General features: G+C 39.4%; 1 protein-coding gene and 1 long non-coding RNA gene across 2 annotated transcripts; both read right to left on the bottom strand.

Annotated features, from left to right (window-relative positions):
- Nucleotides 1-2,919: 2,919 nt before the first annotated feature.
- Nucleotides 2,920-10,775, bottom strand: LOC109038421 (uncharacterized). The gene is made up of 3 exons (XM_019053461.2): nucleotides 9,310-10,775; nucleotides 5,666-5,968; nucleotides 2,920-3,312 (listed from the first exon to the last, which is right to left on the bottom strand). The coding sequence occupies exons 1-3, from the start codon at nucleotides 9,418-9,420 to the stop codon at nucleotides 2,995-2,997; spliced, it is 732 nt and encodes a 243-aa protein (XP_018909006.2). The 5' UTR covers nucleotides 9,421-10,775; the 3' UTR covers nucleotides 2,920-2,994.
- Nucleotides 10,776-14,170: 3,395 nt separating this feature from the next.
- On the bottom strand, nucleotides 14,171-26,971 carry LOC109038420 (uncharacterized). The gene is made up of 3 exons (XR_011900629.1): nucleotides 26,648-26,971; nucleotides 24,908-25,137; nucleotides 14,171-15,946 (listed from the first exon to the last, which is right to left on the bottom strand). It is a non-coding gene; the product is annotated as an uncharacterized lncRNA (long non-coding RNA).
- Between the last annotated feature and the right edge of the window lie 228 nt (nucleotides 26,972-27,199).

Below are 27,199 nucleotides of genomic sequence, written 5' to 3'. Positions count from 1 at the left end.
AATGAAATGTACGACCAAAATTACATAGGAAATGACATATCACTTGCCTTATCGCGTAAAAGTTTAAAAAATGCACCCTTCTGCCTTTCAAATCTGGACGCCATCTTGGATTGGGGGCACCAATTTTGACCGGGGGGTTGTTTTGACTTCAAATATGAAATCTGCAACCAAAATTACATGGAAAACGATACCTCACATGACAGGATATGCACAAGTGAAAATATCGATATTCCGGAGGCCTTATTATGGGCGCCATTTTGAATTTTAGGCATTTTGAGGGGTGCTTCGGGATCGGACAGTGCTAGCATTTTAGGATACTGTTTGAGAGAACCTATTAATGACGTTTACACAGGTTTTGATCACATTTTACATTGTTAACGGTGTTCTCACGATGATCCAACGCGAAAATTTCGGCAAAACATAGCGAAATCAGGGCCCCCTGCCCCCCCGGCCCCCATGGCCTCAGAATTTTGGGCTCACTTGCGAAATTGAACCTTCTATAGGTAAAGATGATATCCTGAAAGTTTCATGCTTTCTTCCAGAAATGCACGATTGTTATGCTTATCCGCCCTACTAATGGTTGTATTGAATGTTTTAGACTAATCATCAAAAAATAATTAATAGTAGATGATAAATGTGCGAACATTTTCTCGTGAGTTAATATGTTAAACAAAAATACTGGAATATACCTCCTTCATATAATCAGCCACATGTTCCCCCAAATTAATGACGTTATTTTATTCTTTTTTCAATAAAGTTAATTTGCATTCAACGTTCGTAAGTTAAGCAAAAAGTACCTATTGATACAAATAGAAAGACATAAAAATAGTATGTCTAACATTTCAGTTGTTTTTTTTTTTTATTATTTTTTGTTTTTTTGTTTTTTCAATAAAACAAATTGACTGGGACTAGAATCATCGTATCTCTGAAGACAAAAGCTAAGTTTTTTGATACAGAAATACTAATATATTCATCCTTTATATAATCAGGGAGATGTTGACCCAAATATTGATGTATATTTTCTCTGTTCGCCAAAATTAATGATGGTATTTTCTTTTTTCAATAAAATTAATTTACATTCCACGTTCTTAAAACAATATTCTCTCCAAAATTCAGCAAAAAATAACAATTTATACCTACGCAAAAAGTAAATAAATAAATAAAGCAATGACATGAAAGTAGTATAGGTAGTACACATCTAACATTTCGGTTACATCTATTTGAATGAAAAAAATGGCAACTTAGGAAGCACATAGGTCACTTATCGACGGTGAAACTACCAAACCACGTATCTCGGTTTGCGACGTCGCAGACTTCCTGTCATACTTTATTTTTTAAATGAAAAGCTACTTAACGTCCAGTCTTGAAAATTTCCGTGATTTTTCCTCTTCGTGCGGAGAAAATTCTGTGAAAATTCCAAGGAATGATATTGATTTGGTCTACTTCAAAAAAATAAAATGTGAGCGGAGATTTTTAAACACCGCAAACGAGATACGTGGTTTGGTAGTTTCACCGTCGTTATGATGCGTATTCTGGCATATGCGTAGAGTAAAAATATCATACTTTACGCCGAAAAAACGAAACTGAAAGTTAAATGCGTTAACTTCCAAAAACCATACATAATCCAACGAAAATAAATAATTGGTAAATAACAGCTTTCTTGTATGCAAAGAAAAAAAATTAAAAATGTTAAAAAAGAGATGTCGACACAAAATTACATAGCCCCTTCAATTCTGAAGATACTACAAACGAACTGTACCTTAAAATTTTCATATCCCAGAAGCAAAAGTTCCCATGACGAATATTGCTATCGCTAGCGATTGCAAAAACCAACTTGTTCTCTTTTCTCAGACATAAAGTAACCAAAATATCTCCTGGAAATGCTTTGGAATATATACAATTGAATAAACGAAGAAGATTCGCAGAAAATTTCCGTAAAAACCGCACCGGTCATTTTTTTTAAAGAAACAAATCGAAACTGCGGCAGGGACTTGCAAAGTTGCAATAATCAAACAAGCTTTTTTGCAGTAAAGGAAGATTCAAAGGAACTGCACTAAAATGAACAGTTCGAGAAACTAAAATTAGGAAAAAAGAGTTTGGAGTCGTTTATTTAAGCTAAAATAACTATTATTTCCTTGTGACAAAATTTTGAAGTAAAGGAAATATTTTGAATGTAAAAAAGGCACTGAACCTTATTTCTAACATTGCGTTTTATGGAGAGGTGCATGTTTAAATCTCTTCTTCTTGGTTCTATCTTGATAAGATTTGATTTCTTTCTGTTGAACTTGGTTCTAATCATAGTTGCCTCGCTGGGTGAAGAACTATGGATATTTTACGTTGAAATAAGTGATTGAATGAACCAAGGCGCTGTATATTTGTAACTGACTTTATGTCCAAAGGATTCTTGATTTGAAAATCATAATCATAGCTTTATCACATACATCACTGTCTCATCGTAAAAACATAAAGTATAGCAAACTTGGCAACACCATAAAAACATTATGGACATTTTGTTTTAGTGATGTGACGTTTTATGTAATGAAACACTGATGATGGCTGTCAAGTCGGGAAGTCCTTAACAGTAATTTATATGTTATAAATTCACATTCCTTTGGTTCACTCAATCACTAATTACTCAATGGCAATACTTAGTATCGGTTAATTAAAGTTTATATTGAGTTGAATACTGCCATGCTAAGGAAAAGCGCCGTATGAACATTCGAGGGTTGCCAAATTTCCAGCAATAACATCATTTTTTAGGAAAGTTATGAATATTTTTCCTTTAAATTTTCAGAATCTTTAGGTAAAATTGTAAACTAAATTATTTGAAAAATTGGGCGGCAAATATTCATAAATTTACCAGGAAATTCGCGTCATTTGAAAGGAAATTCGGCAACGCCTGAAAGTTCATACGGCGTTTTCCCTTAGCATGGCAGAATGAGAAAATGTGTGGTTCCAGCAGCACGATCTGACAATGTTGGTTCAAATACGCTCTTACAATCGGTCATTCTCAGTTATGCGCGAGGATTTGGATGAAAAAGAATGTTTCCCAATCATCCCGATCCTGCCCTCAAATACAGGGTCGTTGTAAATAGCATCCTTCTTTGGACTCTTAATGCACAAAATGAGCATCCACATGCGATCCGAGAGGGTCACAGATCGGCGACTCAACTTGCGTGAAAGATCAGGACTGGCGGCAAAGGGTCGTGGTCCAAAAAAGAAGGAATCCCATTTGATGTTCGCGAAGCAGTCGCGAATCGGAGACTTGAAGGGCTTAGTTGGAATCGAGCCTTCGAATGCTTTGAAAATAACCTGTAAGATTCGATTGGAAAATTAGGAACAGGAAGAATGAAACAATGGAGATGTTGCATGCATTGTTGCAGGCGTCCAGTCGTCTGGAATCCAAATCAATAGGGTTTTTATATATGTCAAAGGCAATGGAGATGTTACATGTGTGAGGAATTTGCGATTTGACTGTTGAGTCTTAAGTAAAAGTTCGCAAGAAACACGATGGTGCCACTGGTTTTCTCTGAAATCAACTCCCAAGCTCAAAAAAAGCTCTCAAGTTGAGGCCAAAATGGAGGGGATATCCCACGCTATCCTGAGAGTCCACCTCTACATCAAGACCAACTCTCCATGCAAAGATAGGGAGCAAATACATTGACAGGGCTGCCACTTTATTTGGGGACTCTAAAACTGAAAACACGGCATCCCTGCTAATGTATTTGCTCCCTATCTTTGCATGGAGAGTTGGTCTTGATGTAGAGGTGGACTCTCAGGGTAGGGTGGGATATCCCCTCCATTTTGGCCTCAACTTGAGAGCTTTTTTTGAGCTTGGGAGTTGATTTTAGAGAAAACTAGTGGCACCATTGTGTTTCCCGCGAACTTTTACACTAAAATCAACAGTCAAATCACAAATTCCTCGCCCATGCAACATCTCCATTAAACTAAAAACCTTCATGTTTTAATAACTCTGAAAAAGAAGGCAGAGAATTTTACGATTCCTCTTTTTTTAGATAATCGTCGTATTATTTAACGTTACTCTGTAAATTTTATGCAATTCGTTTAGTTTTAGTTTCAAACCATGTAGATAGATACAAGGAAATACTTGTATTAATTGCGTTATATTTAAATAAAATTCCTTGAAAGAAAAGAAAAAAGAAAAGAAATCAGGAGCATCCTTTAAATTGACCTTTTTTTGCATTTCAGAGCTACGATCTCTGGTTCATTTATAAAAGTCTGCATAGAGAAATCAATGGCACATGCGTTGTTTTTAAAATGATCCAGGAAAAGTCGTTCCTAAAATTGCAGAATTTAGTCCAAATGGACCGCGTTAAACAGAAAGGAACCAAGCCACATCAGCTATTGCCAAATTTAATTGGGCAATTTAATTTTTTACATGAAAACGGTTGTGTGGATTTTCGTGCAAATTTCAGTGAAAATTCTCCGTGGTGCGAAACAAATTCCTTAAAATGTTCAAAGGAATCCGAACAACCGTTCTCTCGTAAAAAATATAATTGCCCAGTTAAACTTGGCAATCGCTGATGTGGCTAGGTTCCTTTCTGTTAAACTCGGTCCAAATGTTCTATGGTAACATCTAGTCTGTGCCACGGGGTTTCTAAAATATTGTAGTCTCTGCCAACCAATCATGCTGATTGCTGATGGATGTTATCAGAAAACACGGAAAAAAAGAGGATGAGCTGATTTGCGAAGAGTACTGCCACGTGCTAAGGAAGAGCGCCGTATGAACCACTAAGCCTTGCCAAATTTCCTTCGACTAATCACAAACTTTCAGGAAAACTTGTGAAAATTTCTCTTCCGTTTTTAAGAGGGGTTTGCTCGTAATTTGATCTAAAAAGGCTGAGAATTTCCAGGGAAAACATTCATAACTTCCTTCAAAAATAAATATTTTCTGAGAGAATTTGGCAACATGCGAATGTTCATACGGCGTTTTTACTCAGCATGTCAGAACAGGATATCGACGGTGAAACTACCAAACCACGTATCTCGTTTGCGGTGTTTAAAAATCTACGCTCACATTTTATTTTTTTGAAGTAGACCAAATCAATATCATTCCTTGAAATTTTCACGGAATTTTCTCCGCACAAAGAGGAAAAATCACAGAAATTTTCAAGACTGGATGTTAAGTAGTTTTTCATTTAAAAAATAAAGTATGACAGGAAGTCTGCGACGTCGCAAACCGAGATACGTGGTTTGGTAGTTTCACCGTCGATATGTAGCTCGGTGGAAGTACTATTGGTCGATGAAGCTTCATGTTAGAAATTCATTTTTTCATCCAAATTTTTCCGTTTGATAAGTTAAAATTGGAATGCATTCTGCAAAAAGGAACCAAAAGCATTCCACTGTCGCTAAGATTGTGCAACTTTCTTCACCCTGCAAATATAAACCGATCACCGATACAAGTTTTATCTTAACTCTCGATAAACTATGAATTCAAGACGAAAATCATCTTTGTAAATCTGATTTGTTTCATTGTTTTAGTAATTTCTTTGCAAAGCATGTATGTTGCACAATCCCGGCAACATAGAATTCTCTTGGTTCCTTTTTGCAAAATGCAATCCAATTGTTCTCTTATGAATTTACCATTCTAAAAAAAAAAAATAGTAACAAGACATGTTTTTTATAGTGAAGGTTAATGACGAACCTCATAGCAACAGTCATACACGGTCCTCCATTTCCTACCGCGTTTTTCCTTATGAGGCACGCATTGAGGATTCTTCGGTTCCTGGCAATTTTTCGTTTCCTCTTTGGGTAGGCCTTTGAACTTCTCGAGGGTGACACCGCAAAGTCGATTGGCCTCCCGGATTTCAGCGAGTGTGGACTTTGAATGCAATCTTGAACACGGGTCGTTCTTTGCCGCCGCGTACAAATCCTCCCGGAGTGGGTGATATTCGTCCTTCACGGGACCGGTGTTTGGGTTCGAGATAGGTGGCGGGTTAGCATGATTCTGTGACAGGAAGAATTGTCGAAGTGATATTATAATCGGACGAATATGCGCTAAAAGGAACTAGAGACGAGTGGGAAAGAGGAGGGGAAAAACGCTGTATGAGCCTTCAGCCGTTGCCAAATTTCCGTTGGTAAATCACGAATTTTCGGGAGAATTCGTGAATATTTTTCTTCCAATTTTTCACGTAATTTTGTTCGCAATTTCACCTAAAGTTCTTGACAATTTCTCGGAAAAATATTCATAACTTTCCTCAAAAATAAACATTTTATCAAAGGACATTTGGCAACTGTCAAATGTTCATACGGCGTTTTACATTAGCACGGCAGTGCTGTAGTGAGCTGCATACAAAACAATGAAAAACAAGGGCGAGATTCCTTTCAGCAAATGACAAAAATGGGATTTGACTTCAAAAAGAACTAAGCTAATAAAAATATAGCAAAATATCCTAGCTCATGAGCCGTGGGCATGTGACAAAGGCGTTGTAGATAGGGCTCATGCACTGTTAAAAATTATTCTGGCCTGAGTGGCCTGAGTGAAATATTATGGAGCTATCCTGCCTGGAGCATCGAGTGACAAAATTTTGCGGTGAGTTAGATAGCTCGCTCTGGCATGGGAAGCACCCTGCGTCATGAGATCACTCCAGGAAAGACCCGGATTGCTCCGGAGAAGGACTTTCAGCTCAGATCTGAGGGACTTAAGAAGGAACAGAGCCATAATTTTCTGCGCATCATCGACGCGCACCGACCGTTACAATCTTATTCTGGAATTCACGACTGAGACGGCGTCAGTCTCCAGCCAGTGGCTTTTGCGTGAACAGTGATTAGTTGCGACTCGTGAAGGTGTACAGCAAATTAAATTTTGTTTGAAGGCTTTCCAGGATAATACCCAATGGATCCCATACCAAAGTGTTCGCTGAGTTCCTAACACGACGGAAAATACAAATTCGTCCTAGTAGAATAGCCTACCTCCAGGAATTTTGAAAACGCCGGTAAGAGCAGCAGTTTTATGAAACTAGGTTTAAGAGGAAAAATACATATTTCGTACCATTATACTGCAAAATTGTATCTCTTTCTCTTTTATCGCTTCATTCCTTATCGCTTGTTGATTTGCATGTGCATGGTAGTTTATTTAGATTATTCCCTATTTAAAACCATCATGTTGCTCCCGTTAATGGATTATTTGCTTTTAGTTGTACTTCCTTGTCAAGTATCTGTAGTTTCCTTGGTGAAGGTTCGTTATGCGTCTGGAGATGGCACTGTATGCCGAAAAACCTCAGGTGTATTGAATAAAATTTTGCAGTATAATTCTACGAAATTGTCATTCATTCTTCTTAGCTCGTATGATACTTTTGGGCATCAAAGCCTGATTATATGGGTATGGCGTGGCGTCCAGTAAAGTTAGAATTCTGTTATCGTGTATATTTATTTTTTAAGCTTACACTGAATTTATGTTCACAAAATACTTAATATCTATAAAACTTTTCTTTGTCTAAAAGCGTTTTCGAAATTACTGGAGACAGCTGTTCAGCTATGACAAATATTGATTTTCCGTCGCGTGTTTGCAACTCAAAAAACACTTTGGCTCCGAATTTGTGGGATATTGGCCCGAAAGTTCCTCAAACATGATTTGATTTGCAGTACAACTTCACATCTTTTCAAAAAAAAAGAACATACATTGCAGTTACAGGTGGAAGGGAAAGGCAGAAGAGGGAGGGAGGAGAGGGAGGGGTGGAGAGGGAGGGGAGGAGAGGAGAGGGAGGGGAGGAGAGGGGGGAAACGGATCGGGGTATGAGACGGATGCCAGGGGTAAGGGGAGGGCAGTCGCCAGCGACGCAGCCCGTCCTTATGCCTGAGTTACTTTAGCTCAGCATTTCCATACTTACGTCGGAGATTTTCAACTCCGTGGAAATTGGCCCTGAGCGATGAGTGACTTCCGAGCGACTTCCTTATATAGGTCGTGCTCTGAGCTAATTTTTTTTAACAGTGTGAGTTAAAGCGCACAGCCGTCGAGCTCAACGTCACCGAATCTGAACTCTTCAGCGGCATAGAGCAGACCATTGCTCGCGCCATCGCGCCTTCAATTTTGAAGATACAACGCGGACATCCATCAAGCACGAATAGTTGTATCTCTGCGCCGTCATCAACGCACGCCTTTTCCTTGGCTTTATTCCCATGTTGTACCGGTTCCGTTTGTCCTGTTGGTGCTGATGCTTCAAGAGCTACGTGAGCAACACGGCCGTATACAGGTAGGAGCAGAGACAAGAGACCCTCCACTAGTAACTTGGCCATGGTGGAAGCTTTTACTTTCGGGACTTCAGCATTCTACTGTTGACTTACCTACATGGTTGATGTTCAACAACGTGTTGGCAGTTTCGTTTTGCAAACAAGCCGAAAGTGGCCGACGTTTGGGAAAGTTGTTTGGCTTATGACGTCATCCGAAGCTCATCATCGACCATGTAGGTAAGTCAACAGCCGAAAATAGGGTGATGACTGTTGCTCGCTCATAATTGTCCATAAGGAATTGTTGAAACCCCGAAAGTAAAAGCTTCCACCTGTCGCTAGGAGGCCAGTGGAGGGTCTCTTGTCTCTGGGTAGGAGAGACGTATTCGGACCTTGTTTTTAACCTCCCCAGCAAATCGAAGCGAGAAATCTTCATCAGCATAGAGCAGACCATTGCTCGCGCCATTGCGCCTTCAATTTCGCAGATACAACGCGGACATCCATCAAGCACGAATAATTGCATCTCTGCGCCGTTATTTTCGCACGCCTTTTCCCTAGCTTTATTCCCATGTTGTATTGGTTCCGTTTGTCGTGTTTGTGGTGATGCTTCAAGAGCTACGTCAGCAACATAGCCGAACGTAGGAGAGACGTATTATGCCATGCTAGAGAAGAACGCCGTAAGAATCTCCAGGTTTTGCCAAATTTCCTCTGATAAAATATGAATTTCTTGGGGAAATTTTAAATATTTTTCTTCAAATTTCGTAAAATATTTTGTTCGCCATTTATTCTAAAACATCTGGAAATTTGCAGGAAAAAATATACGAAAATTTCGTCAAAAATACATGTTTTATCCAGGGAAATTCGGCAACTCTCGAATGTTCATTCGGCGTTCTTCCGTAGCACGGCAGTCCCTTGTTTTTAACTTCCCTGGCAAATCGAAGTGATAAATCATTAGCAGCATAGAGCGGAACATTGCGAGTTCATGCTTCGCACCGTCGCGCCTTCAATTTTGCAGACGCAACACAGACGTCCATCAAGCACGAATAGTTGTATCTCTGCGCCGTCATCAACGCGCGTTGCATGAGACACAGTGTAAACATTATAAGATAGGCATGTACTCACCGTTTTATCAGGGCCAGAAACTGCATCCTCATTAGTTGTCAGGGTGAAGTCTGAAGAGATGAAGGGCATCATTTGCAAGCACAACAATATTTTGAACTCCACAACCCGCATTGCACTTCCTTTTAGTGTCCAGATTATCTCAGTCCATCTATGTGCATGTATCGGTAATTCACGGTAATATATTTACGCAGCTTTCAGTAGGGAGGAAAAAACACTGGGTTTACATTTTTCGCACGATAAAAAGAATAGAATAATAGCAAAAGTTCAATATCAGCTTTTAAGTCTAAGTTCAAGAAACGGTGTCATCCATTGATCGGATTTGATTGTAGGAAAAGTAGGGATACATTTTAGGGACAGAGATGCATCTCTGAATTGTATTTTGAAACAACTGCAAGGCCCGGTAGAATATCACTACTTTTTAAAAGCTTTCCGGTGAGGCTGGTGCCGACCTCGAGTCATTTTTATTAAAGTAGAGGGCAAAAAAAAAATTTTTTGACGTCAATGCTATCTGATATCCATATAGTCTGCAACTCATAAAAATCTATTTCAGCTAAATTTCCGCCTCCAAAATGTCACGCACAATGTAATACAGCGTGACGCAAGTTGTCGAATCTCATCATAAACAGTATCTTCGTTTCTTAACATCAAGAGTATTAAGCATGTTCGAGTTTCTGTTTCCGGTTCATTAATTTAAACAAATTTCATTGTTTGAATTAAATTTTGCAATAAGGAACCATTATTTTTGTCACATTTTAGAAGCAACGTATATGCCATCGGTTTCCCTATGCAGATACGTGCTTTTATGGAAAAGCCAGAAAATGTGGTTCCTTATCGCAAAAGTTAATCCATTTGCTCCCATCATTTTTGTCGTAATAAGAACTACGCTGTGAAAATAAGCAATTATAAAGATTTCTAAAACTCGGAAAAAGGTTTCGACTTTTTTTATGCACAGGGTGGTTAAAATTACGTAACATTTTCTCCCTTGTAGCTTTTGAAAGACTGAGACAGATTCTTGAAATGTATTCCTTTGGTAAAATACACACTATTCTTAAAGCATTTTAAAACGTTTTAAAAAAAGTAACCTTAAGAAAGGAAGATAGAGGGCACGGACTTTTTTTTACAGTGGTGACGTAAGTATGGAGGAAGCAAGGGCAAGTACATATATAAAGTTCCCATTCTAAAGTTTGTTTTTGTCGTTGTCGTTTTTTTGATATTTAAGTGTAGAACATCAAGAATTGCGTTCCAGGGGTACCCAATTTTCAAATTTTGAGCCCCCTCGACTGGGTGTGGTTTCTTGCAATCAACATTGCGCTCCTGTTTAGTGAACCCTTAATTGACTTATGACTTGCTAACGACACAATTTTAACCAAGTAACGTAATTATCTCACCCAGAATTGAGAAATGAAGTTATTCCCATCTTTCTGATTCGAGCCACACGCAAAAATGACGTAGCCACCTAATTAATCTATTCTGAGGACTGCTATTCTGTCGTGTTAAGGAAGAACGCCGTATGAACATTCGAGAGTTGCCAAATTTTCTTCGATAAAATGTTTACTTTTGAGGCAAGTTATGAATATTTTTCCTAGAAATTTTCAGGAATTTTGGGTGAAATTGCGATCAAAATTATCTGAAAAACTTGAAGGAAAAAATTCATAAGTTTACCAGGAAATTTTTGTTTTATCAAAGGAAATTTGGCAACGTATAAAGGCTCATACGGTGTTTTTCCTTGGCACAGCAGTATTCTACTAGGGATCAAAATCGTGCATATTCGGATCGTGAAAAGGACTTCCGTTTTCACGACTACGCTGTGATTAAGCAGGAGCCTGGTGCAGTTTTGCCAGTTTTGATCACAAATCCGCGAATCCTTAGTTACGCCGAGAATGATTAGGGGAGCGAAGTGGCAACGCCGCTCATCGCCGCTGAGAAAAATCTTTCGGCTCATCAAAATTTCACGAGCAGATTCAGTTAATGAGCCGCGCCTGATAAAAATTTCAGGCTCGACTCTCAAAAATGAAGTTCGGATTCATCTTTTTGATTTCGAGCCCCGCGCATGACACTTCGTCGCACAATGGATCGAGTCAATTGGAGAAATCGGACAAAATTTGGAAACTTTAAACGCTTTTAACTCCATTCAAACAAAACTTCGAGGTCATGAAAGTGGCTCCATCGGTCTCCTCGTAAAATCCCTTATTGGTTCCAGAAGCACCCCTCGAAATTTGAGGATACTCCGGTCTAGAAAACTTTTTTCCCTTCAAGTCCTATTGACTTGAAACTTTTGCTATGGGTAGGTACACGTGAAACTAAGATTTCTCCAAATTTTCGCTGAGTGGGTTGCATACCCTGCCCCTTAATACACAATTAAGTGATTTTGAAGAGGCATCTTATGACAACCAATTCTCAGACTGAGAGTGAGCTAGAGACCTTAAAAAGTAAGTTTTGAAGTACCAAGAAATGCTTATGTTATTATCTGACAGAGCCGGATTTATCAATTTTTGACTAAAAGTATTTTTTTTAAATTTTTTCATAAAAATATGAATTTTTTCCAAAAAACTGATTTTTCAGGAGAGCAGTATCAGTAAATGTATAAGTGAAAAATTGCAAGGTGCAAGTGCATCATTCTGCAAGGGATCATCACTTTTATCGAATTTTTTCGAGTTTTTGGAATCATGATAATTACATAGTGGATACATCATCATCTTCAGTAGATGTTCCTCTATATAATTAGTAAAAAAGCGGAAAAACTAAAAAATAAAGAAAAATTGGGCCATTTTTAGATCGGAGCACCCCCTTGAAATGTGACGAAGTAAACGAGGAAATTTGCGGTTTTAATAAAAAAAAATTCATGTCCGAGATCTCTCATTAACTGTAGCCACCGTGCGTCGTGTCATCACGTGTAAGTGTGAGAGGGTAAATGTGTGTGCGTGCAAATACTGGAAATGAGAGAAGGTGTTTTTGTGCAAGTGAGAGCGTGTCCTCTTAAATTTCATTTCCATCAACTTGACGTAAGCTTGATCGCCTACTCGTTTGAGGGTTAGTTGCGTACACGTGGGCAATCTAACTACCTAGATTTTCATATTTCGTCATAGTTTGCTCTGAGGGGCCGTTCATAAAATACGTAACTCTAAATTTGCCTTCTCTTACTCTACTTTCAGGCTAATATATGAGAGATGTATTCGAGCCTCTTTTGATAACTTTTCTGTGGAATATGGGCTACATCTCACGAGTCGCAAAGAGCGAAGCACTGCAAGTTCACGCCTTCAATTTTGCGGCTGAAATACGGCCATCCATCAAGTATGAATAGTTGTATCTCCGCGCCGTTATCAACGCGCGTCCTTTCCTTGGCTCTATTTCTAATTTCTGTTTATTCTTTTTATTTTCTTATTTTTTTGGGTGTTCGTTCTGTTTGTCCTATTTGTATTAAAGCTTCAATGGATACGTGAGCAACACTGTCGAGGATAAGAGAAACGTAATCGCGCCTCGTTTTTTCAACTTCTTCCCCGAACCTGAACGAAATTTCGTTGGTGACATGAAGCGGGGGATTGCAAGTGCGCGCCTCGCGCCATCGCGCCTTCAATTTTTCGGATACAACACGGACGTCCGTCAAGTACGAATAGTTGTATCTATGCGCCGTCGTCAACGCACGCCAACGCGCATCTTTTCCTTTGCTCTGTTTCCATGTTTGTGTTTGTTTTAGTTTCTCTGATTCGTAGTGGTGTATCAAGGGCTACGTGTCGGACAACCCTGCCGGAGCTGTGTGAGACGTGATAGGGCCGCCGTGGGAAACCACTGGCGTTCCATGAAACTATCTATTTCCAAAGTTACCTCGTTGAATTTAAACGTTAACTTAACTCGTTAAACTTTTTGTGAGGCCATGTTAAGGATCTCCTTTAATCTCCCTTAGTTACAGCGTCAAGAATATGAAGCGTCCTAAGGAAATTAGCTACTTTAGGAGCGACTATGACTTGGAAAAAAGGAAAAGTTTTAGAGGTTATCTCCTAAAACTTTGGTGCTACCCCAATTTGTTGGATTATATGGGCATTGCCAATTAATTGTGGTAGTACCGCAGATCAAGTTGTGGCAACATCGCAACATTTGGGTTAGTGACCTAATTAACTGGGGTACTACCACAACTAATTGGGGTACTACCACCGTTAATTGCGGCATTATTACAATTGATTGGGGTACTACCACCATTAATTGGAAATGCCCATATCATCTATCAACCCATAGCCCATATCTTTTTTTTGTGAGATACGACGTAATGAATAAAGCCATAACTCTTCTTTGTACTATACTAAAATTGAATCAGTGAGGACGGAGACACACCGACTCGAAAAATGAAAATATTCAAGACACACACAAAATTAAAAAAATGTAATAATTTTAAAATGATTATATTAATATACAATTTAAACAAGGTGGAGAAATGGTGCTGGGTCCACACCATTTCGTGGGGAAAACAAAGCCAAGAAATTCCAAATATTAAAATTAGAGTCAAAACTAATTTTTTTTTTTTTTTTTTTTTGGATTTTAAAAAATTTAATTTTGACTCTAATTTTAATTTTTGGAATTTCTTAGCTTTGTTTTCCTCCCGAAATGGTGTGGACCCAGGACCATTTCTCCACCTTGTTTAAATTGTATATTAATATAATCATTTTAAAAATTTTAAATTATGAAATTTTTAAATTTTTTTAATAATTGTATCATTTTTTTAAAAATGTTTTTCAAAGGTCCTAGTTAGAACAGATGCGCTAACATCAACGACCTTCATGAAAATTGACTGTCTTTGATGAAACTTAAGCATTTTCGAGATACTGAGTTGGTGTCTTTTCATCCTCACTGATTCAATAATGTTACAGACCCATTTTCGATTTATTCGTCAAATTTTTTCGAGACCCGGCACCGTTGGGGTGCAAATCGAGCCGTCAAAACTGAAAAGCAGCGTGGCGCGCAGGCCGCGCGTGGCACCTCGTGAATTTTTAATCGGCAGAAATGCCCACCCCCACCCTTGCACCACCCCTCCAACCCTGGGAGTATCTTCTCGGATTCAAAATCGCCTTTTAACAGCATCCGATCCCGTGCAATCCTTACGACAATCCGTCGCCCTCCTGACACAAAGGCCTAACTGCATTTCGCGAAGAGCTCTATCGTCCAGTGGCGTGGCGTGCTTTGCAATTTATCGATATCTCGCCATTTGAAGCTATGGCGAAGAATCGATTACTAAGGTGTTCGCTGCGAACACCCTGATAATCGATCTTTTTCCATAGGTTTGAGTGGCGTATCAATCGATGAATCGCAAAGCACGCCACGCCACTGCTACCGTCCATTTAACTCAATGCTTCCCCGGGCTCATCTCAATGTGTAGATACGCCTCTTTGTCAGCCAAGCGGCGAATCCTCGATCACCCCCTTATAAGTTAACCAGTCCCCCGTTTAATTTCGGGCCCCGGCGTGACCGCCACCCTCTCCTTCCGTAACTCTCCCCGTCTCCCCCCCCCCTCTAGCCCTCTCGCGACCTGATCGTCCCTCAGGAACGGAGTAAAAGTAGGAGAGGAGATTGTCATGTTTAAAATCGAGCTTTAGGCGCTAGGATCGAAGTGGTCATGGAGGTTGCACACGAGATATATAGATTAAGGTGATTCGATGGACGCCATATTTTGTGTATATTAAAAACAGATATACCTCTCCTGTATAATGTTTCAAAATCTACGCTGCTTTTCCATATTCTGAAGAGGAACCCATGAATTTTTTTTTAGAAATTCTTGGAAAATTCTCCGCAGGGTTAAGAAAATTCAGTAAATATTCGAAAACATTGTGTAGGTCGTTTTTCTTTTTAAAAGATTAATTTTAAGGAGGAATCTGATTTCAATCGATATAAGTATTTTGCGACTTTCAACATTGATCTGTAGCTCTGAATGTCGGCATGAGCAGAAAAGCGATACAATTACGAAATAAAACAGTTGTATGAATGGCTTCATAATTTTATTTACATTTTTAAAGAATAAGCTTTTAAGTATTCAAAAATTGGACTACAACATCATATTATATAACCACATATTCTGTAAACGGCGTTGACTACAATCATCAGTTCAACTGCACGGCATGTTAGCTAATTTTACCTTTTCTATTTTTTGGTAGAAAAGTAAGCAACATTGTATTTTGTAAGTTAGTGCTACTTAATTGATGAAGAAGTTTCGAATATGTTTAAGGCTCTATTATACACGGTGTTTTACGTCAAAAATAAGAGAAAATCATGCATCGTAAAATACATCTGAGCTGATTTTTGGGGGAAAAATCTCGGTCCAATTTTCGGTCTAGACCAATATCGTTTTGGGGGTGTTGTTACCTCCTCGGAGGGCATCTCGAAAAGTAAAAATTGAACAAAATTTTCATCGTGCTCTTTTCTTTCTCCTTGTTTCGATTGTACTTACACATATTATTATGGAGTATCCATTCCCTCAATTGGTCAATGATGCGGCCAGTTCGGGGGATATGCCATGGGAATATCCAAAAATTTAGGTCTGAGATTGGGTTTCAGGAAATTGATGCAGACTTGTATCTGTGAGTGAGTCCTCATTGGAGTTTTGTGAGGATCAGGAAACATCTGGAACTCAGCCTCGATTGTGCACGAATAGCGCCTGCTCAGGGGAAAAATAATGAATATTTTTTGGAGACACCCAAAGCATGGATGATAATTTTGGCAATACTGCAGCTACGAAAGAACGCCGTATGAGCCTTTAGGCGTTGCCAAGTTTGCTTTGATAAAATTTTTATTTATGAGGAAAGTTATGAATATTTGTCCTCGAAATTTTCAGACTTTTTACATCGAATTATGAACAAAATCCGTGAAAAATTTAAGGAGAAATATCCACTGATTTTCCTGAAAATTTGCGATTTGTAGGAAGAAATTTGGCAACGTCTGATGGTTTATACGGCGTTTGTCCTTAGCACGGCAGAATAGATCACAAGGCAGGAGGTAAATTTTACCAATTTAAAGTAGGGTTTTCAGCAAAACGTTTTACTAGATTCAAATTTTTCCAGTCTACTTTAGAGAATTAATGTTTTCATCTAGCATTGACTTTGAGAATGCCAGAAATGAATCTATATGTATCTCATTCATTTGTGAAACAAACCCACTTACATGCGATGAACCCAATATTACTACCAAAATTCTGAAACTCTTCACCTCTTTTAATTTAAAAATCTAAATTTTCGTAAATACTCCCATTTTCAAAATTCTCTGTAAAGACGTTAATAGCCTGTGACGCTGAATGTCTTAAAATATACTAACTAACTAACTAAAATTACCTCAGAAATTCACATGAAAGTAAGCAACGGGAATCTTATTCAAATGTGAAACCAACGTAATTGATCAAAAATGCTCAGTTTTGATTGATTATCATTTATAGTGTCATAATATAATATAAAAAATAGAATACCTACGCTTTTCCTCATCTTTTTCGTTTTTTATTTGTTGGTTCGTTTGTTTTTTATTTCTTTATTTGAGCATATACATGTTTGCAGCAAACAAATTATCATGCCAAAAAAATCGCAAAATGTTACATTAGATAAGCTGAGTAGAGGGGAAATGCCGATCTTAAAACACCTGAGATGTCGAAATGTAACCTAACCTAAGTTCAGCGTTGCCGTGTGACCTAACCTAAGTATAGCGTTGCCGTGTGACCTAACCTAACCTAACCTAACCCAACCTAACCTAACCCAACCTAACCTAACCTAACCAAACCTAACCTAACCTAACCTAAGTCCATTTCAGTCGCGGGTTGCGTGCCTCGCCGACGCAAGGTGCAGATATGCGGGTTGCATACCTTACGGACGGGAGGCGTCCTATGTTGGTCGCGCACCTCGCCGACGATCAGCGATAATTTGTGATGTGCATTCCTCACGAACCCATGAAATGCGGGTTGCATACCTTACGGACTGGAGGCGTTCTCATGTTGGTCGCGCACCTCGCCGGTGGTCAGGGATAATTTGTGAATCGCATTCCTTACGATCCTCCTGAAATGCGGGTTGCATACCTTACGGGAGTAAGGCGTTAACATGCGGGTTGCATACCTTACGGACTGGAGGCGTTCTCATGTTGGTCGCGCACCTCGCCGGTGGTCAGGGATAATTTGTGAATCGCATTCCTTACGATCCTCCTGAAATGCGGGTTGCATACCTTACGGGAGTAAGGCGTTAACATGCGGGTTGCATACCTTACGGAAGTAAGGCGCTAATACGCGGGTTGCATACCTTACGAGAGTACGGCGTTTACCTAGCCTAACCTCTACACCCCCCTCAAATGGATGACGTCATCCCACCCGCACTTTGATGTTCCCGCGCCGATTCAGGTGATCCTCTGTCAACTCCTCCTCCGGCCGCCGTTCAGGGTGCGACCAAGTTTAAACCGGCGTGGCCCGCTTCGCGATTTATCGATTGATCTGTCATTTAAACCTATGAAAAAAGATCGATTATCAGGGTGCTCGCAGCGAACACCTTACTAATCGATTCTTTACCATAGCTTCAAATGGCGAGATATCGACAATCGATCATTCACGCCACGCCACCGGTTTAAACCTGCATCAAAGGCGCAGAGCCGCGCTCGGATCGAACGCTGTCCGAACGAGTCTGAGCCTGCCGGGACAAGTCTGAACCGGTTCGGGTCTCTTTTCCTTCGAGCGACCGGGAACAAGTTCCGAACCTGCCCGACGTTGCCACCTCGTGACTCCTTCATCTCTGCGACGTTGCCGCTCCGTTCAGCCCCCCGGGTGTAATTTCACGGTTTTCCTAAATAAATAAAAATGAAGAAAATAAGAAATGAATAAAAAATAAATACAAATAATAAACAAGCAGAAAAATCCAACATGAATATGTTGGAAAAGCGTGCCGAATATAAATGTTGGACACAAACCTACTATTTTCACGTTTTGTCATTTGCATCAATTGGTACTTTTTGCTAAATTTGGGAGAAAATATTGATTCATGAACGTTGAATGTAAATTGATTTTAAAGATTCCGTCCAATTATCTTGATTTTAAGCTGATATGCGGCATTTCGCACGACCGTGATTTGGGCGAACTGCCGTGCATCGAAATCGCGTTGAGTTAATCTCTTTGGATTTCGAACTGTAACTTCTCTCCTATTCGGCCGATTTTTACAAATGAGGTCTCTTTTTATTTGTACTTTAACGGAAAGTAAGGAAAAACTCGCTAAATAGACGGAAAACAATTTTTGTGAAAATTTGGTGGATCCTGGCGTCACGGTGAATGGTTAATCGGGCGTGGAAGATAATAGGTTCGACGAGGCGACCCTCTCCTCGCCGTCTTTTATTGCCTTGCTCGAAACCTGACACCCAAAGCTATATCGGGAGATAACTGCAGTGGTTTGAGTGGATTTCTGCAGGGGCCACGGTTAGTACATGGTATAAAGAGTCACGAGGCTCATCACAGATTGCACTTGCAGTGCAAGACGCTCATTGGCTAAACAGTTTTGGCGGGAAAGAAGGTTCTAGAGTTGAGTCCTCCGAGCGTAAGAAAGCTTCTATGAGGTTTTTGTCAAATGAAATAATACGGTTTTGACAGGAAAATGTTCTCAAGGGTTCCCAATTAGCAGTTCATTCGGTTTTTTGGTAAGAGACCATCAGGGCTTGACAGTATAATGGTTCGAAGACAAGAAAACGGGTCCGAGGAAAAAAATATTTGGACGGCCCGTTGAATAGCATTGGTTGATCGGTGTGCTGTACCATGGTACATCCGAGTGATTTCAAAAAGCGAGCCCTACTGGCACGCTTGATAGATAAAATGAAAAAAAAGAGAAAATAAACTTTTGTGTCTTAATGGACGAGACGCCGTTAAAATTCATGAATAAAATTTCAAAAACTTAAAGATAGACTCGCCCGTCTTAAGAATCGAACCCGGACCGTTCTGATAAGAACTCGATTAGAAATCCGGGCTTCTACCGACCGAGCAAGTCTATCTTCGGAAACGTAACGGTGAAAATACTCCTACAAATAATTTCCTACCCACCGGTGTTGGAGCTTTAGACACCACCCCTAACCTTATATCGACCCAGTTGAACAGATAAATAAACGTAAAAACAAAGTGTTCCGTTTGCAATTTTTATTTCTAAAACAAAAAAGATTACATGGATTTAGCTAAAAGTAAATAATAAACATTTTAAATTCTTGAAAATTATAAACTTACATTCGTTAACGTATTGAAGTCGTGAAATTATAAACTTACATTCATTAACTTATTAAAGTCTCGAAAATTATAAATTTACATTCATTAACGTATTAAAATGATAGGTACAATTGAAGATGTTATAGGTTACACGAATCCAAATAATAGTCTTTACATCAGATCTGGGAGGGATGAGAGTGACAGAGAGAGCGGTGGAGTGGAACAGCATCGTCCTACAGGAGGCTCGCGGTATAATTGTTCAGCAGCCGGTCAAATTTTACATGAATCGGGAAACCCAAGTTTAAAACCACTGAAACCAGGTTTAAAACCAATGAAACCAGGTTTTAAACCACAAAACACATTTAGGAACCACCATATTTTAGTTTAAAACCCCAAAAACTGAGTCTAAAACCGATATAACCACATTCCAAACCGGAGAATCTCTGTTCAGAACCAGGAAACTCGAGGTTAAAACCATTAAACACAATTGTCATCTCCGGAACCTTGTTAAAAACCAAACCGGGAAACCCAAGTTTAAAACCACTGAAACCAAGTTTAAAACCACTGAAACCAGGTTTAAAACCAATGAAACCAGGTTTTAAACCACAAAACACATTTAGGAACCGCCATATTTCAGTTTAAAACCCCAAAAACTGAGTCTAAAACCGATATAACCACATTCCAAACCGGAGAATCTCTGTTCAGAACCAGGAAACTCGAGGGTAAAACCCTTAAACACAATTGTCATCTCCGGAACCTTGTTAAAAACCAGAATAACCACATTGAAAATAACCAAATTTGAAACCGAAGGAACCCTGTTTCAAACCAGGAAAACCACATTGAAAACCGGGAAACCCAAGTTTAAAACCACTGAAACCAAGTTTAAAACCACTGAAACCAGGTTTAAAACCAATGAAACCAGGTTTTAAACCACAAAACACATTTAGGAACCACCATATTTCAGTTTAAAACCCAAAAAACTGAGTCTAAAACCGATATAACCACATTCCAAACCGGAGAATCTCTGTTCAGAACCAGGAAACTCGAGGGTAAAACCCTTAAACACAATTGTCATCTCCGGAACCTTGTTAAAAACCAGAATAACCACATTGAAAATAACCAAATTTGAAACCGAAGGAACCCTGTTTCAAACCAGGAAAACCACATTGAAAACCGGGAAACCCAAGTTTAAAACCACTGAAACCAAGTTTAAAACCACTGAAACCAAGTTTAAAACCACTGAAACCAGGTTTAAAACCAATGAAACCAGGTTTTAAACCACAAAACACATTTAGGAACCACCATATTTCAGTTTAAAACCCCAAAACTGAGTTCGTTTTGAACAAAGTTCTACCGGTTATAATTGTGGTTTTTCTGGTTTGAATCAGGGTTCCTTCGGTTTCAAATGTGGTTATTTTGCCTCCTTGACCCGGTTTTTGGAGATTAAACTGGATAAAAGTGGTTCCAAAGGGGGTATTCTCGGTTCTGAACTGGAGTTTGTCGGTTTTCAATGTGGTTATTCTGGTTTTTAACAAGGTTCCGGAGATGACAATTGTGTTTAAGGGTTTTACCCTCGAGTTTCCTGGTTCTGAACAGAGATTCTCCGGTTTGGAATGTGGTTATATCGGTTTTAGACTCAGTTTTTTGGGTTTTAAACTGAAATATGGTGGTTCCTAAATGTGTTTTGTGGTTTAAAACCTGGTTTCATTGGTTTTAAACCTGGTTTCAGTGGTTTTAAACTTGGTTTCAGTGGTTTTAAACTTGGGTTTCCCGGTTTTCAATGTGGTTTTCCTGGTTTGAAACAGGGTTCCTTCGGTTTCAAATTTGGTTATTTTCAATGTGGTTATTCTGGTTTTTAACAAGGTTCCGGAGATGACAATTGTGTTTAAGGGTTTTACCCTCGAGTTTCCTGGTTCTGAACAGAGATTCTCCGGTTTGGAATGTGGTTATATCGGTTTTAGACTCAGTTTTTGGGGTTTTAAACTGAAATATGGCGGTTCCTAAATGTGTTTTGTGGTTTAAAACCTGGTTTCATTGGTTTTAAACCTGGTTTCAGTGGTTTTAAACTTGGTTTCAGTGGTTTTAAACTTGGGTTTCCCGGTTTGGTTTTTAACAAGGTTCCGGAGATGACAATTGTGTTTAATGGTTTTAACCTCGAGTTTCCTGGTTCTGAACAGAGATTCTCCGGTTTGGAATGTGGTTATATCGGTTTTAGACTCAGTTTTTGGGGTTTTAAACTAAAATATGGTGGTTCCTAAATGTGTTTTGTGGTTTAAAACCTGGTTTCATTGGTTTTAAACCTGGTTTCAGTGGTTTTAAACTTGGGTTTCCCGATTCATGTAAAATTTGACCGGCTGCTGAACAATTATACCGCGAGCCTCCTGTAGGACGATGCTGTTCCACTCCACCGCTCTCTCTGTCACTCTCATCCCTCCCAGATCTGATGTAAAGACTATTATTTGGATTCGTGTAACCTATAACATCTTCAATTGTACCTATCATTTTAATACGTTAATGAATGTAAATTTATAATTTTCGAGACTTTAATAAGTTAATGAATGTAAGTTTATAATTTCACGACTTCAATACGTTAACGAATGTAAGTTTATAATTTTCAAGAATTTAAAATGTTTATTATTTACTTTTAGCTAAATCCATGTAATCTTTTTTGTTTTAGAAATAAAAATTGCAAACGGAACACTTTGTTTTTACGTTTATTTATCTGTTCAACTGGGTCGATATAAGGTTAGGGGTGGTGTCTAAAGCTCCAACACCGGTGGGTAGGAAATTATTTGTAGGAGTATTTTCACCGTTACGTTTCCGAAGATAGACTTGCTCGGTCGGTAGAAGCCCGGATTTCTAATCGAGTTCTTATCAGAACGGTCCGGGTTCGATTCTTAAGACGGGCGAGTCTATCTTTAAGTTTTTGAAATTTTATTCATGAATTTTAACGGCGTCTCGTCCATTAAGACACAAAAGTTTATTTTCTCTTTTTTTTCATTTTATCTATCAAGCGTGCCAGTAGGGCTCGCTTTTTGAAATCACTCGGATGTACCATGGTACAGCACACCGATCAACCAATGCTATTCAACGGGCCGTCCAAATATTTTTTTCCTCGGACCCGTTTTCTTGTCTTCGAACCATTATACTGTCAAGCCCTGATGGTCTCTTACCAAAAAACCGAATGAACTGCTAATTGGGAACCCTTGAGAACATTTTCCTGTCAAAACCGTATTATTTCATTTGACAAAAACCTCATAGAAGCTTTCTTACGCTCGGAGGACTCAACTCTAGAACCTTCTTTCCCGCCAAAACTGTTTAGCCAATGAGCGTCTTGCACTGCAAGTGCAATCTGTGATGAGCCTCGTGACTCTTTATACCATGTACTAACCGTGGCCCCTGCAGAAATCCACTCAAACCACTGCAGTTATCTCCCGATATAGCTTTGGGTGTCAGGTTTCGAGCAAGGCAATAAAAGACGGCGAGGAGAGGGTCGCCTCGTCGAACCTATTATCTTCCACGCCCGATTAACCATTCACCGTGACGCCAGGATCCACCAAATTTTCACAAAAATTGTTTTCCGTCTATTTAGCGAGTTTTTCCTTACTTTCCGTTAAAGTACAAATAAAAAGAGACCTCATTTGTAAAAATCGGCCGAATAGGAGAGAAGTTACAGTTCGAAATCCAAAGAGATTAACTCAACGCGATTTCGATGCACGGCAGTTCGCCCAAATCACGGTCGTGCGAAATGCCGCATATCAGCTTAAAATCAAGATAATTGGACGGAATCTTTAAAATCAATTTACATTCAACGTTCATGAATCAATATTTTCTCCCAAATTTAGCAAAAAGTACCAATTGATGCAAATGACAAAACGTGAAAATAGTAGGTTTGTGTCCAACATTTTAGTTATTCGGCACGCTTTTCCAACATATTCATGTTGGATTTTTCTGCTTGTTTATTATTTGTATTTATTTTTTATTCATTTCCTATTTTCTTCATTTTTATTTATTTAGGAAAACCGTGAAATTACACCCGGGGGGCTGAACGGAGCGGCAACGTCGCAGAGATGAAGGAGTCACGAGGTGGCAACGTCGGGCAGGTTCGGAACTTGTTCCCGGTCGCTCGAAGGAAAAGAGACCCGAACCGGTTCAGACTTGTCCCGGCAGGCTCAGACTCGTTCGGGCAGCGTTCGATCCGAGCGCGGCTCTGCGCCTTTGATGCAGGTTTAAACCGGTGGCGTGGCGTGAATGATCGATTGTCGATATCTCGCCATTTGAAGCTATGGTAAAGAATCGATTATTAAGGTGTTCGCTGCGAGCACCCTGATAATCGATCTTTTTTCATAGGTTTAAATGACAGATCAATCGATAAATCGCGAAGCGGGCCACGCCGGTTTAAACTTGGTCGCACCCTGAACGGCGGCCGGAGGAGGAGTTGACAGAGGATCACCTGAATCGGCGCGGGAACATCAAAGTGCGGGTGGGATGACGTCATCCATTTGAGGGGGGTGTAGAGGTTAGGCTAGGTAAACGCCGTACTCTCGTAAGGTATGCAACCCGCGTATTAGCGCCTTACTTCCGTAAGGTATGCAACCCGCATGTTAACGCCTTACTCCCGTAAGGTATGCAACCCGCATTTCAGGAGGATCGTAAGGAATGCGATTCACAAATTATCCCTGACCACCGGCGAGGTGCGCGACCAACATGAGAACGCCTCCAGTCCGTAAGGTATGCAACCCGCATGTTAACGCCTTACTCCCGTAAGGTATGCAACCCGCATTTCAGGAGGATCGTAAGGAATGCGATTCACAAATTATCCCTGACCACCGGCGAGGTGCGCGACCAACATGAGAACGCCTCCAGTCCGTAAGGTATGCAACCCGCATTTCATGGGTTCGTGAGGAATGCACATCACAAATTATCGCTGATCGTCGGCGAGGTGCGCGACCAACATAGGACGCCTCCCGTCCGTAAGGTATGCAACCCGCATATCTGCACCTTGCGTCGGCGAGGCACGCAACCCGCGACTGAAATGGACTTAGGTTAGGTTAGGTTAGGTTTGGTTAGGTTAGGTTAGGTTAGGTTAGGTTGGGTTAGGTTAGGTTAGGTTAGGTCACACGGCAACGCTATACTTAGGTTAGGTCACACGGCAACGCTGAACTTAGGTTAGGTTACATTTCGACATCTCAGGTGTTTTAAGATCGGCATTTCCCCTCTACTAAGCTGTTTTCTTCTTCTTTGTTAAATCTTGCATCGTGAATGTATCTTTATCAATTTTGTAATTTAGAAAAGACTCTCTTTGACTTAATAAAAGAACATGTTTTCATTTCTTAACAGAACATAGTAGGTACCTACTGAATGTTCCTCTGTTCTAAGGCTAGATATTATTTCATGGCTATGAAATATGAACAAAACCTGCTATGTTTGCCGACTTTCCTACACTCTGCCGGCATAGATGGATTTTGGCAGTTGAACTGTAAATGTTCCGGTAACTGCACAAATTTTGAAAACATCTTCCTGCACCATCTATTGCTACGTTGCCAATCTTTGTTTGATGAAAACTTGCTCAATTTCATACAAGGATCTTTACCATCTGCCTTCAGCAGCGATTGTACCAGTGCATCCACATCTTTCGACAGACGAAACTGAAATAATTATAAACAATAAATTGAAAAAACTAAACAAGACCAAAAATATAACAAATGAATGAAAATGATAAGCAGAATAAAACATGACAAAGTAGAAATTACAAAATGAAAAATCCGGCATGAAAAAAAGAGGGTGCGAATGAAAAAAAATGAAACATGAATGAATATTTAAATAGGAAAAATGAAAAACCTTCCAAGTTTTAATGAGCCACTGGATAAGGTCTGATCCAGAAAAAAAGTCCCAAATTCTCTCTTTATAATCTCATGTAGAAAGCGATTCACACAGCTAGAAGCTTGGATTTCAACTCCTAATCAAGATATTATCACCTTCTAACACCAATGGGTCAGTTGCGCTGGTCACAGAATCTTGTTTTGATGCTTGATTCTTGTAGATCAGCTGAAAATAATAAGATCTGTCCAAACAGCAGCTTTCAACGTCGAGATATCGCGCTTTGAAAAATTCGGTTTATGTCGTCGTCCATCGCGGTAGTGACATCCTTGGTTTCTTCCACTTTGCTTTTATCAGTCTAGAAGACGCAATTTATAATGGTTACTCAACATAAAACTCGGTTGAAAGCAAGATGGAAGAAACCAAGCACGATGGATAAACCGAATGTTTCGAAGGCGATATCGCGGTTAATATTGATCGTAGAGAATTACTGTTTGGTCGGATCTTATCATTTTTAGCTGATCCATAGGAATCAAGCATCGAAACACGATTCTGTGACCAACTCAACTGACCTACCATATGGAATAACCGTCATAAACATAACATCGAAAACGTCATAAAACGAATGTTTCAAAGCGCAATATCTCCCTTAATATTGAAGGTAGAAAGTTGCGTTGTTTGGACGGATCTTATTATTTTTAGCTGATCCATAGGAATCAAGCATTGAAACACGATTCTGTGACCAGCGCAACTGACCCATTAAATGGAAGTTAGAATAAATAAATTATTTCATTTTACTCGTATTTTTGTCATGCATCATGTATTAATAAGAAACAACATTATCCTATTTAAGAGCTGATGCTGATTGCTTGACTACCAATATTGTGTGATACGTTTTCCTAGTGAAATTTCGAAGAGAAAACATGGTGCGTTTAGATCTGATAAAATTCATACTCCGTCTAGAGGCTAATAGTAAATTGGACGACATTTTGCAATAAGGAATTATTATTTCTGGCTCATATACATAAAACCACCTATTTGCATAGGAAATCTAATGACACAAGTGTTGTTTCTTAAAAAAGCAATAAATATTAGTTCCTTATTACAAAATGTAGTCCAATTCTGAATCGGACTAAGAGAAGAGTCAAATCCGCATGGTGGAAGAATAGAACGCAGCTGCATTATTTTTATGATTTTTTTTTTTTTTTTTTTTTTGCATAATAATTAATGGAATTGTAATTTTTCAACCAAAAATGTTATTTCTTAAATATTCGACTAACAGTATCAAGTTAACACAGTGAAGAGCATAATGAACAAAAAAAAGAGTAAAATTCTGACCAATTTTCCCAGAGAAATTGATCGTGCTGTACTTATTAAAACCAAGGCAATCATCACAAACGTATTTGGCCAAAAATTACTCATATCACTGAGAAAATAAACTGGGAGAGAGGCAGTACACACGAAATATACGAAACGTACACTTTTGCAGCCACCAACCAATTACACTTCTTGAGCTAGAACCTAAAAGATTGTGAAGATTCAAGGAACCGTGGAAACGCTTCTCGTGATAGCCTGACCTTTGGGTGACTAATGCATCTGAGCAAACAATCAATAACAGTTTTTATCTTTTTACCTCCGTCATTAGAAGGAATCTGTGTAACACGCACCAACCATGCAGTGACTTTTTTACCTACATTTTGACGACAGAGATCGAATAGGAGTTTTTCACCCAGGCAAACCTCGCCATTCAGAATTCGGTATCGATAGCATAGAGTAAGTAATACAGCTCAACTATGTGCAAAAAAGGGGTGAAAAAACCTCAGAGCTGGCACGTCAAACCGTGCATGACGCTTGAATGACTCATCGGCTCTGCAGACTCCACGAAAAATC

Source organism: Bemisia tabaci, chromosome 10, assembly GCF_918797505.1.
Source record: "Bemisia tabaci chromosome 10, PGI_BMITA_v3".
Lineage (NCBI taxonomy): Eukaryota > Metazoa > Arthropoda > Insecta > Hemiptera > Aleyrodidae > Bemisia > Bemisia tabaci.
The sequence above is the reverse complement of the archived record's forward strand: the minus strand, read 5'-3'. Positions and strand labels throughout refer to the sequence as shown.